Below are 12,926 nucleotides of genomic sequence, written 5' to 3'. Positions count from 1 at the left end.
TAGCTTACACAGTGCTTCCTCCATCCCTGATGGTATAAAGGTAACATGAACTAGCTTTCCCAGGAGAAAGTTCAACTATATAAATATTTAATGCAGTGTTACTCTGTCCGGAATTGAATTATGCTGCAATCGTGCCCTGTTATGTTTGGGTTACATTGTACAGTTCAGCTTATTCTGTGCATGAATAAAAAGTGTAAGATATTAAGTGTTTCCTTACCCATTTTTTAATTAAGGACCTTCATTGCAGAGAATTGCCCACTAATAACATAACTTTGTACTTCCTCATCTTAAAGAAAATAAAAAGCATGCCTATGTATCTAGAAAAATTTTAACTTATAAATTTAACTTTTTAAAAAACTCATTTCTTCCACCTCTTGGTGACTAATAGAAAGGAATAATGTTAATTATCACTTCTCACTGGCTTCTCCAGAGAGATAGACCTCTAAGCTAGTGAGTGAGCCTTTGGGGGAGAAAGTTTGTAGATCTAATTTCTCAGATAATTTAGTTCAATCTTGAAATCAAAAAAACATCAAGCACCTACTGTGTATTATGCAAGACAGCTAAAATGACTCAGAGCTGGGTCTAGAATCAGGAAGACCTAAGTTCAAATCCATCCTCAGACACTTACTGTGTGACCTTGGCCAAGTCATGTAACATCTATTTGCTTTAAAACAGTAGAAAAAGAAATGGCAAACCACTCCAGCATCTTTGCCAAGAAAACCACATTGACAGTATTGACATGCTATGTTTCACAGGTTCGTGAACAGTTGGACCTGACTGAACAACAACAATAATGTACCATGTACTGTGCTAAGAGTTGGAATACAAATAAGGAAAAAAGATAACTCCTGCCGTCAAGAAGCTTACAATTTAAAAAGAGAAAGCAATATACAAAAGGAAGCTAAAATTGGATGGAGGGCGACCATGTAGAGATTAAAATTATCTCGAGAGACTTATTTTTCTTAATTTAAAAATAATTTCTTAATTAGCTGCTCAACACATATTAATTGTGGTCAAATGACTCTCTTGATCATCATAAGACAAATGGAAACTTTTGGAACAGGTTTTTTACATTTTGGGGAGCTCATTATTCAGCCCCTCCCTTGGCCATGCAAAGACATTTTTAATTAATGATAGCTAATTAAGAGGTAATCCATCAGACCTTTAGCCCTTCCCTATACTGACAGGTGAAGTTTCACAGGTCCATCAAAAAAGCATTATAGAACTTTTGCTTTCAAAGGACCACATTCCTCAAGACAAAGAGAATACAAAAATCTATAGACTGAATGGAGCCATGGAATCCTTGATATAAAAATAATACAGTATATATTAAAAAAAATTCATACCAAGTGGTTATTTTGTGGAGTCCAAACCAAGCAGTGATGAACAATGAAAGTCCTAAACTCTCTATAATAGAAGATTTTTTGGGGGAATTTACAACTCTACACAGCAGCCCCCCAATCTGATTATTGTTGCTGTTAAATCATTTTAGTTGTATCCAACTCTTTGTGACTCCATTTGGAGTTTTCTTGCCAAAGAGACTGAAGTGTCCATACCATATCCTTTTCCAGCTCATGTTACAGATGAGGAAACTGAGGCTAAGAGGGATCATTGAGTTGTCCACAATCACACATTTGTAAGTGTCTGCACTTGGGAAGATGTCTTCCTGACTTCAGGCAAAGAACTCTAGTCACCGTACCCTCTAGCTGCTCTGGCTTCAATCTGAGAGAAGAGGCAACTGAGGGAGAGGAGAAGAGTTGAGTATCTAAGGCTGAGTCAGTCCACATGGCGATAAGATTTCAGATGATCGGCTTACCTTAGTAGAGGCAGGAGATCAATACCAAGCGGGGTCCTGGATGGGATTCTAGCTGAGATCCAGAAAGTTGGATCATTAACGACTCCTGGACATCTCTAATCAGTCCAGTGATTCTCCAGAGCTCCTGTCACCATTCTTGTTACCCTTCACTCTGGACCATTATACCAGCTGAGCCAGATTAGAATAAAACATGGGGTGGAATGAAAGGAAGACTAACTTTCTCCACTCCATGTGAGATTAAAGGTTGGAAGCTGGAAACCAGAGAGGCATTTGGAATGCAAAATGCAATTTACAGAAGTGACCAAACATGCTATTTCCTCAAGTCCTTGGCTGCTAGCATCAACTTCTCCAGCATTTTTCATAGTGTATATTGTACACACAGTTACCATTTGTGTTGCTGGTGCCTGGGGCATCTGGGTTAGTGGTTAATTACAAGGCTGCTTAAGCCTTTTAATAAAGTCAGCAAATTAAAGAGAGGGCACAGATAAAGAGAATGCTTTCCAAAGTGTCATAATGAAATTAAGGTAATGAAGCACTTTGAGGACTTTTCTCCTTTCTTTTGGTATAAAGTTATTTCAAAGAAACTGGAAGAGAAATGGGGCCTGAAAGTAAAAAGGGAAAAAAAATAAATTGTATGCCATTAGTTTAATTATAAAAATTCATTACATGAAGTCATGTAAGACAGAAAATAATGGGACTCTAATAGGTTGGCCGATAAAACATTTACTAGTCTACTCTCTGCTTGTAGTCTTTGTTGAAGGTAAAGAAAAGTAGCAACTCTGTTATGCCATCTTCAAAGCTATTGAAAAGATTAATCAATTCCAGTAAGCTGGAAAATGAGGGCCATTTTCTTAAACAGTTTCTCCTATATCGTGTGTTACTTTCTGAAACAGAATTGTTTGGTAATGTCAGAGGTTTAATAGATTAGTGTTGAAGTTAATGGTGAGAGTCTATACTTTTGAAACAGCTTTCATATAGTTATCTCAATATTTCCATTATATAAAGCCCTAGAGAGGTTTTATAGGTCATTTTAATTCACATGAGGATGAAAGAAGAATATTTTTTGTAGTAAAAGTTTACAGACCATTAATTCATACTGAGGACAAAATTGTTTCTTTTTTTTTTTAAATAAACCAAATATATTCTCTCTCTGATATTGCATAGGAACTTCCTATTGTGGTTACATTTATCAAGATCTCAATCATGTTTCAAATATTAAAGGAAATATCTTTTATTTTTCAAGGTTCTAATGTGGCAAATGAAATATTATTGATTTTATTTATATTATATTGACATGGATGGGTTATTTCTACCTTTCCTTGAGCACTAAAGTTAAAGTTTTTAAAAATTAGATTCTAAACTTGGCCTTCCCACTGTGCGACCTTGGGCAAAATTGATTATCTTCTCAGTCTTGACCCTGAACAGTTACTCAAACAGAATGAAAGCTTACCTCATTGCATTCTCTGTCCTTCAATTCCTACAGCTAATTTCTTTTATTTTTAATCTTTAAAAAATTTTTAGTTTTTGTTATTCTTAATTTGACAACAGACTGAACTGACTTCAATAGTTCTATATACAGGGAACATAAAAGGGCTTTATAGGAAACTATCAACCTCTATTATGTATAGCTTGTTTTTCAGAAAGTATAAAATACATTCAGTGTCTGGGTACAAAGCTGGCATGCTTATCTTTATTTTCCCCTGAACCTCCATCTCTTCTGTTAGTTTTTTTAATGGTTCATTGATGTTCTTGTCATGATTTTCTTTGCATCCCTAAAATTAACTATTTCTCCACTCATCAATCTTTACTCCCACAAAAAAGAAAACTCTTCCTAGTAAGAAATAAGCATAACGAAACAAAGGAAATCTACACATTGACTATGTTAAAAATATGTATCTATCATCTCATTCTTTACCATTCTTTTTATCACCCCTCTGCTTAGATGTCCTCTAGAGACAAGGTTGGTCATTACATTGATGAAAGTTCCTAAATATTTCAATTATTTTCTTTATAATGTCATAGAGATTGTATAAGTTGTTCTTTTGGTTCTGCTTACTTCACTCTGCATCAACTCACACAAATCCTCCCAGGTTTTTCTTTATTTGTTCCTTTCAATATTTCTAATGCCATAATAATATATTCCATTATTTATATACAATAATTTATGGGTTAACCATTTCTTAGTTGATGAGTACCTTCCTCAGTTTTCAATTACATACTACATGAAAAAATGATTCTATGTATATTTTATGCATATAGATAATTTCCCTCTTTTATTTATTTGGAGTTTGTGCCCAGTAGTAGTGTAAGTTGGTCAAAAAATACGCATGATTCAGTAACTTTTTAGGTATATATGCAAATTGCTTTATAAAATGACTGCACCACCATAGTGTTTTTCTGTGTCTAGGCCCCCACATTCCCTCTAACAAATGAATGTGAGATAGTTTGCTTTCTCTTATTATTAGTGACTTAGAGCATTTTATGATTAGTCTTATAAAATCATTTTTCATCTTTTGACCAAAGGTCACATCCTTTGACCATTTATTTAGAGGGGAAAAGATTCTGTTTATATGTTATATTAATAAGTTCCATATGCTAGATATTCTTATATATTTCACTTATTAGAAAGAGTACATTTGAACCTCCTGCCTCATTCCATCTCTAGGATGAATCTCTTCTCTCATTTCCTTTCCTTTTTTTTTTTCACTTCAGCAAAACAAAACCATCTCCAGACACTTGAGCTTGTCTTATTTACCACCTTCTCTGATCTTTGAAGACAACAGCATTCTGAAAGGGCACTTATTTCTTCTCTCTCTTTCATAATATAAGCACTATATCTTAATTTAGTCCTTTCCATGTTTTGATGTACTTACCTTCCTAGGTTTTTTAATACAGTTGTTTAGAAATGTTAGCGGTTTAACAGTTTATGTTGAAGTTAATGGTAAAAAATGTATACTCTAAATCATTTGAATAATTCACAGGAGGAAAAAAAGAAGAATATTTTGGGTCTACAAAATCTTACAGATAATTCATATTAAGGACTAAATTGTTTATATGTGTTTATATGTGTACATGCATATATATACATATATAAATATACACTTGTATTATAGTGAAACCTCATCTGGTAGCCTTTTAGTAATGCTTTAAACATTACAGAAAGTATTATTTATTTTTAAAAGGCCCGGTGTTAAATAAAATGTTGTTAATAAGATATGAATAATGAGCATCCAGACAAATAGGAGATCATCCAAGACATAGAAGTGGCAGGACTACCTACCTAGAGAAGGAAAAGTATCCAGGGTGATGAGAGTCTGGTGAATAGTGTCAAATTCTGTAGACTAGTCAGGAATAAAGAAGAATGAGAAAATTGTGAGCAAGAGATACCATGCAGATAGCTGACGTAGTTCATTTTGGAATCCATTGAATAGTTTAAAAATTAATCAACAATCTGAAAGAAAACTTCTTGTGTGTTTCAAGAAGGAATTTTGGAAAGCAAGACTCCCACAAGATGAGATTTTCATAGGTTGTGATTCACAGCATTAGAAGGAGTACTAACACTGATTTGATCATAGATTCATTAAAATATTGAAATGTTACCATTAAAAAGTTAACCCTGAGCAGTTTGGTAGTAAAAATACCAAAGTGTTAAATATTGCAAGGCCAGGATAATAGCTCATAGTGACGACTTTTCTTTACTGTGGAATGAAGGAAATTTAGAGTTAGTTATAGTGAAAATTGTGTTTATTTTTTATGAAAGGAAAAAATAAAATGTCAGTTTAAAACTTCCTTAATGGTCAGGTAAGGGACTTAACCTTCTCGGTGTTATTCAAGGCTGGGTGGAACTTTTTTGGATATATATATATATATTTTTTTTTATCTGCCTTTCATCCTTGAAAAATCTTGGCATTATTCAGTGAAGGTTAGCTCTCAGTCAGGATTTCCTTAGTTATAAAAACTAACTTTCAATGTGAACACAAACCTAAGGGGAAAATATATTCATGGGCATTTTTGCTATTCAAGCATTAAAGCATGCCAAAAAAGTGATGATGTGAAGTCAAGCTTCACTCACTTAACTACCTTTTTGCTAACAAGTGTCTAATTTATCTTGCCAGTTCCTGTTTCCTTCATAGTCCTTTGAAAACTCTAGCCTACTTTTCTATTCGTGTTTTTCAATTTTGTTGAATAATTTATAGATTTGTATAGCAATGAAGAGGTGATTCCCTTTATCTGAAAAGGACAAATAGCATTGGATGAGCCATGGTTAGCTCCCAAGATTATTATTATAATGTGTATCCTTTTTTAAAAATTGCCAGTCACATTGATAAGTCAATTATGCTATGAGTTTTTGTTTTTAAGCGAGGGGATATATTTGTTAATGGTAAGTTTATTAAGGTTTTTCTTGTTTCATTACTCTTGTAGATTGATGTATATTAGCTGGGTTTTGACAGCTGTTCAGAAAGTGGGATACCAAAAAGAGAGAGATTCAGAGACAAAACCATTACTTTTATATATTCTGATAATTTTAAATTAATTTGAACTAACAAGCTATTATTTAAAATGCAAATATTCTTGGGGGGATTTTACCTATTTGTATTTATACCTTGAGGTGAATTATTTTAATTAGAAAATCAAATAATTTTGTTTTTCTTCTCTGTTAGCCGTAACCATTCTTTTGAGAGTTTTTGATTTGGGGAATGAGAAAGCCATTTGAAAGATTAGGGCTTTTCCAGGGAGAGCTAAGTTGAGATGGTCTTTTGGTACATGGAGAAAAGAGATGAAGAAAAGAGGATGCCAGGTAATGATGTAAAGGACATCAGGGTAGAGATTGAAAAGTAATAAACAAAATATGAATTTGTGATTTCCTATCATGAAACTCTTATTGATGTTTTACATAATTACACATGAAAAAATCTGTTTGAGATTGTTTACCATCTCAAAGAGGAGTTCTTGTGGGAGGAAAGAGGGAGAGAATTTGAAAGTCAATATTTTTTAAACATTTTGGAAACTTCTTTTACATGTAATTGGGGGAAAGATAAAATAAAGCAAAAACTCTTATTAGCAGTAACCTCAATGTGTCAATGAAAATAATCTCATGTCACCTTATGCATGTATGTCATACATTGATAATACTTATTTCATGGTACTGGCATTAAGTTTATCTGTATTAATTAGTTGTATTTATCTAAGTGTAACAAACTTTACTCAACATAATTCTAGTTAATAAATATTCTGGCTAATAATAAATACATTATCATATTATTAAGTTTTGAAGATTTGAAATACCCAATACTTGTCTCACCAAAGTGAGAATTCCCTCCATCAATATATATGATTACTCCTCCATGTCTTATAGAATCATAAATAATGGAATGTTGGAGCAATAAAAGATTTTACAGATGATGGAACTGAGACCTAGCAGGCAACATACCCAAAATCAAAGGTCTGTTCATTGGATGACAGAGGCAAAAATCGGGGAATCACCTTCATTTTATAAGGACTGATAAGATGAGTGCTATTCAAACAAGATTTATCAAGATATAAAAAACTTTGAGAACATGGTATATTAAAATTGGTTGAAGAAACTGATAATATTTAACTGGGGAAAATAAGAGTCAGAAAAGACACGATTTAAAAGATATCATTGGAAGGTCTGTCATGTCAAATAAGAATTAGAGCTGTTCTTCTTGGTTCTAGAGGACAGAAAGAAGACTAATAAATGGAAATAGTAGTGAGGCATCTAGTTTGTTGTAGAGTGTGTTCTTCTTTGAGTATGGGTTAAATTAGGTAGTTTTTTCACATCCTTTCCAGCTCTTAGAATTATTATTTTAATCTGAATTTCAGAACTCTTATTCTATATGCTTCTTATCTATGTTTTCCCATAAATCCTCTATAGAGAATAAACACGGTGTGCCATAAGCCTTCCTCTAATTCTCTGAAAGACTTAATGGATCATGTTCAGGTTCATTTGGTTTTGATAATTCAGAAGCCACTATGAGATCTTGCAGGGGTCTAAAGATTGTCATAACCAATAACACAGTGCCTGGCACAGAGTAGGTACTTAATAAATATTGATTGATTGATTGACTTAAATGCCTTCTCTTACTTTGCTGTTCCACTTGCTTATTCTTAGCATCTTGAGCTCTAGGGTAATCAAGGGTAAGTTTGTTTATTTTTTTCTTAATTCATAAAATTTTAGCATCTTAATCAATTGGGATTTTTGAAGCTCATCAAACATTATTAAATGAGCTAGGAGAAACTTCCAAACAGCAGTTACTCACATTTGTAGGTTAAATTTCTTAATCACTTAGGATTAAATAAATATTGTTGCTGGACTTTAATTTTTAAACAACAAAATAAATAATTAAACAGATCCATAAATAATAACATGGTATTTTAACCACGATACTTATCACAGTGAATCATTTCTGTGATGAAATATTTATTAATATTGTTTGAACCTAGTTTTTTTGTGCCTAGAAAAGGTCTATCCTGAAAGTACAGGTCATGGTTGACTTCAGAGCCCCATCATTCTCCAGCCAAGCTAGATTACTTGTTTTGGGTCCATATTCACCCAGATCTTGAGTCGACCCAAAAAACGTGTGTTTTGGGTCCTAATAGCAGCTTTTGGCTTCATCCAATTTTATCAAATGTCTAAACTTACCTGCTGATAATTTTTTTTATTTGCTAGCCACTCAGCTGCTTGTTCTTACCACCCCTATTTGAAATATGTGTGTGTGTGTGTGTGTGTGTATGAAGCCTTACAGAGACTTATATATATAATATAATGTACCTTCTATATGTAAATCTAATATGATGTAATATCTAATGTAAACCTCACAGAGAGACTGAGGAAGGAGCCCCATTTTTTTCAGTTTCTCTCCTCTGCCAAATGACTTAATAAAATTCTTTCTAAAACCCTTTTTAGGTTTGAGATATTTTTCTTCACTGATACCTCAAAATATCACAATATCACCAGATGACTTCACTTCTTTTTAGAAAGCAAAGATACATGTACCCATTCACAATATTTTAGATATAGAAAAGGTCACTGCCTGAATCATCTAACTTCTCAATATAATATCCTCTTAACTTGATTGGAAACCTTGTCCCACACTATTTAGTTTATTCAGAACAACAAATAATGCCTCTTTAAAAGAATGTTTTTCCTCCTCTTTACAAGATAGAGATTAAGTTAAAAGGTTAAAAAGATAAAAAATTAAAGCCATTAAGAAGACTTCTCCATCCTCTGTCTTCTCTAGCTGTTCTTCAGGTATGACAGTAAAGCAATCTCTTCACTTTTTCAAAAACCATCACTCATGATGTGATTCTCTCTCCAGATTTACTGCTCATAAAATTCTCTTTATGTTAATTCTTCAAATAGTAAAGACTGTTCTAACAAGAAAGAAATTCATTCTTATCTTCTTTCTCACTGTATTCTCCATTGTTTATCTTAAAAATCTTACATACATAAAAATCTCAAAAATCTCCTGACTCCATAGAGAGAGGCAAGTTACAGAACAGCAATTATAATTGTAATTCCTGGCTTCTATGTTGTTAAAAAGAAAATATCAGTCTGTAATGACTTCTGTATGTCTTTGGAAACAGATGTTATAGTTATAATTGTATAACATGTATGTAACACCTCTTTCACTTGGCCATCCCACAGAGACTATAAATAACTATTCCTTTAAAAACCAAATGAAATATTCAAAAAAGCAGTTTGTGCTGGCAGTTGGAAAACAGTTGAAAAATATTCTTACTATGAAGTGCTTCTCTCTCTGGGACCAGGGATAGGATATGCATTTTATACATGATATATGGAGATCTATATGGAACATGTGAGGTCAGAGAGGGAGAAGTTGAAGTGACCCACCTTCCTCACCAAACTGTCTTGTATTATCTCATAAAGAAATATAGAGAGAATTCTGTGAAGAATCTGTGAGTAGCTGGCAAGAAGAGTACATTTTGGAAAAACTGTTTCCTCAGATTTTCAAAGAAAGAAAATGAACTCATCTAGCTTATTTTCTTAGATACTGAATTTATCTCAGGGAGAAATGTGTTGAAGAGTCTTAAGAAATTTGAATCAGTATATAGGATGCACTGAGTAACATGGGACAATGTTTCCATTCAAATGAAAAAGAGTTATGTAGTATAATAATCAGAAATATTAGTGACTCTGACTATGTATTTTCTTATAGCCAAAATATTCTCATATCTTATATGTATCTGATTTATTTCTGCTTTCATTAGTTAATAAATTGTGTGAGCAATTGCTGTTAGGAAAGGAGATTTCTCCATGTCACTTAGTAAATAATATTTGGTGAAATAAGGACTTAAGATAATTAGCTCATAAAAGAGAGGTTGCAAATTTAAATGAGACACTATTCCCTCAGTCTTCTACATTGCTATAACATTAGTGATGATAAAATCAATAAAGAGCATCTATTTAAGTGTTAGGTTGGGAGTGGCTTAACAAGTAAATTTGGTCAGCTTTGAGAATCTAAGACCCCATAAAACCTGCCACAGGTATATAATGTAGATTTATGGTCGATATTCTATTGATTAATGCGGGGACATTATATTCACTTTTTGGATATGTGGTGTTTTAATTAGTTAAATAGGCTTTGTAGAACAATATGTGCCTAGATCTTCTTTGTCATAGATATAGAATTAAAATTTGAGAAGAGCTTAGGGGACTTTTAGTTCAATTCTTTTATTTTACAAATGAGGGTACTGAGGCTCAATGAGTTTAAATGATTTGTTCAAGCTCATAAAGATACCTGGCAAAGCTGAATCTTAGAATTCCAAATATAGAGTTTGTTTATTTTAGCCTGACAAGAAGACAGATGAAGGAAAGCTAAATATCGTATTCTACTTGAATTTGTTACTGCTTTTCACTAGGACCTAAAGACATATTCATTTTGTCTTGTATTTCCAATTTCCTCCATTTAGGGAACTCCCAGTATGGCAATTCCTTCAACCTATGCTGGTATTTTCAAGTAACCTGAGGCATTCAAAAGTTAAGTGCCTTATGCATGGTCCTTTAGCTAAAAAAGTTCAAGATGGGACTTGAACCCACATTTTCCTGACTCCAAGACCAGACTCCTATCTACTTATACAATCCTACAGCCTGCTAAACCATTGTATATATACATAAATGCATAAACTGATCTCAGAAAGAAAATGAGAATGTACATAAATTTGTATTTCAATTGTTATTTTTATTGAATAATTTTATATGAATATTTAGGTTTTTTTCCAGTAGATGGCACTAATTACTTAAGCAATTTGGCCAGTTAATGAACAGAAAAAGAAATAGCTAGATATCTGGCTTTTGTTCAAATCTCAGTATATGTCATAATGTCAAACATTAAGTTTGGCAGTATATTTTCAAATAGATTTCTTTCCCTTTTCCATTAACTCAATTAGAAAATTAAAAAATAGTTAAGTACATGTTCTTGTTTTTCACATGTTTATTTCTAAGTAACAGATTATCTGAACTTTTCATCTTTTTTTTAAAAACTAGGATGGTAGATTTTATTTTATATTAGAAATCTGGTTGTCTACTTTTGTCATGACAGCTAATCTATGTGGTAGATTTAGAAAACTATCAAGTAAACAAATCCTAATGTTGAAATCTTTTGTTGTTCAATCATTTCAGTAGTGTCTGATTCTTTGTGATCCTATCTGGGATTTTCTTGACAAAGATTCTAGAGTGGTTTGCCATTTTCTTTTCCAGCTCATTTTACAAATGAGGAAACTGATGGCAAATAGGATTAGGTAACTTGCCCAGGGTTACAGAGGTAGTAAGTATCCGAGACTGAATTTGATCCCAGGAAGATGTCTTCCTGACTCCAGGCCAGGCATTCTATCCATTGCATCACCTGCCTGCCTCAATGTCGATATCTATAAGCTACTTAAAGGAGTATTCCAAGGACTTCGACTTGAGAAGGTAGGTGCAGATATATCTTGCTGGCTTGTCTTTACATCAAATAATGTTAATTATGTATCTTCTTACAGCAATTGGCAAAAGATCTTCGCCAATGGCAGATAAATGTGGATGTGGCTAATGATTTGGCAAGAAAACTTCTCCGGGATTATTCAACAGATGATACCAGAAAAGTTCAAATGATAACAGATAACATTAATGCCACTTGGGCTGACATTAATAAAAGGTATGATTTTTGCTAAGAATAGTACAAATACCAGATAGATTTGGTGGAACTTTTTGGACAATGGAATTTCTTGTGATAGTCATCTTTGCTCCTGGGTTTGTGTGTTCACCCCTAAACATCAAGAACCTGAGATTTATCTAGTAATTTGAGATAACAGGTCATGATTCTATCAATTTAGAACCTTAAAACTTGGATAGACCTTAAAGATTATCTTGTTCAATTCCTCATTTTGCAAATGAGAAAATTGAAGACCAAAAATATAAAGTGACTTTCCTAAAGTCACACAGCTAATTAGTGATGGCATTATAATTAGAACAACTCAACAATTAGAACAATTTTTTTAAAAAGAGACCAGTTTTTAATTATAGTCAAAACAATATTTAAATTACTATCCTCAAATTTCTTGATAAAACTACCTCTTCTTAACAGTAATTTTAAAATTTTGTTTTAAAAGAGAGTTACATTTGTGCATGAATACCATTCTTGTCTTGTCTCTGTCCAGTAGATAAAATGGTATAGGATATTGGGAGGATTATATTTTCTTTCATTCATATGTATTGTAAAGAGATTTGGTTACATAATCTGAGAACCTAGACTTGACTCTCATTTCTTCCTTTTACATATTGCCTGTACAGGTAATAAAGTCTACAGAAAGAAGCCAAGTAGAGGAGCATCACTAGAGTGATGTTTGAGGTGCTTTCAGAGAGAAAAATATAGGAGAAATGTATACACTATTCATTGCTTCCTGTCTTTGCACACTGTATATGTTCGATAATTATTTCACTGGATTTAGAATAAAGATCTAGAATAAGGAGAAAGGGAAGTGTTTGTGGGAATTTGAGCAGAGGAAGAAGTTCTTGAGCTCTCTGCCATATCTTTGTACTTTAAAGATTATGTTCCTGGCTCTGTAGATTTCTATGGTAAGCATAATT

At 32.9% G+C, this 12,926-nt stretch overlaps 1 protein-coding gene across 2 annotated transcripts in view; it reads left to right on the top strand.

The window, feature by feature from the left end:
* The window catches only part of DMD (dystrophin), a 1,921,557-nt gene that overhangs the window by 1,300,186 nt on the left and 608,445 nt on the right, over nt 1-12,926 (top strand). For both annotated transcript variants that reach the window (XM_044670154.1, XM_044670155.1), the window contains exon 52: nt 11,840-11,994. In XM_044670154.1, the coding sequence (XP_044526089.1) occupies nt 11,840-11,994 (155 nt within the window). The remainder of the gene's footprint in view (nt 1-11,839; nt 11,995-12,926) is intronic.

The sequence above is a fragment of the Gracilinanus agilis genome, chromosome 3, assembly GCF_016433145.1.
Source record: "Gracilinanus agilis isolate LMUSP501 chromosome 3, AgileGrace, whole genome shotgun sequence".
NCBI classification, from domain to species: Eukaryota; Metazoa; Chordata; class Mammalia; order Didelphimorphia; family Didelphidae; genus Gracilinanus; species Gracilinanus agilis.
Note: the sequence above shows the minus strand (reverse complement) of the source record. Positions and strands in the feature narration are given on the sequence as shown.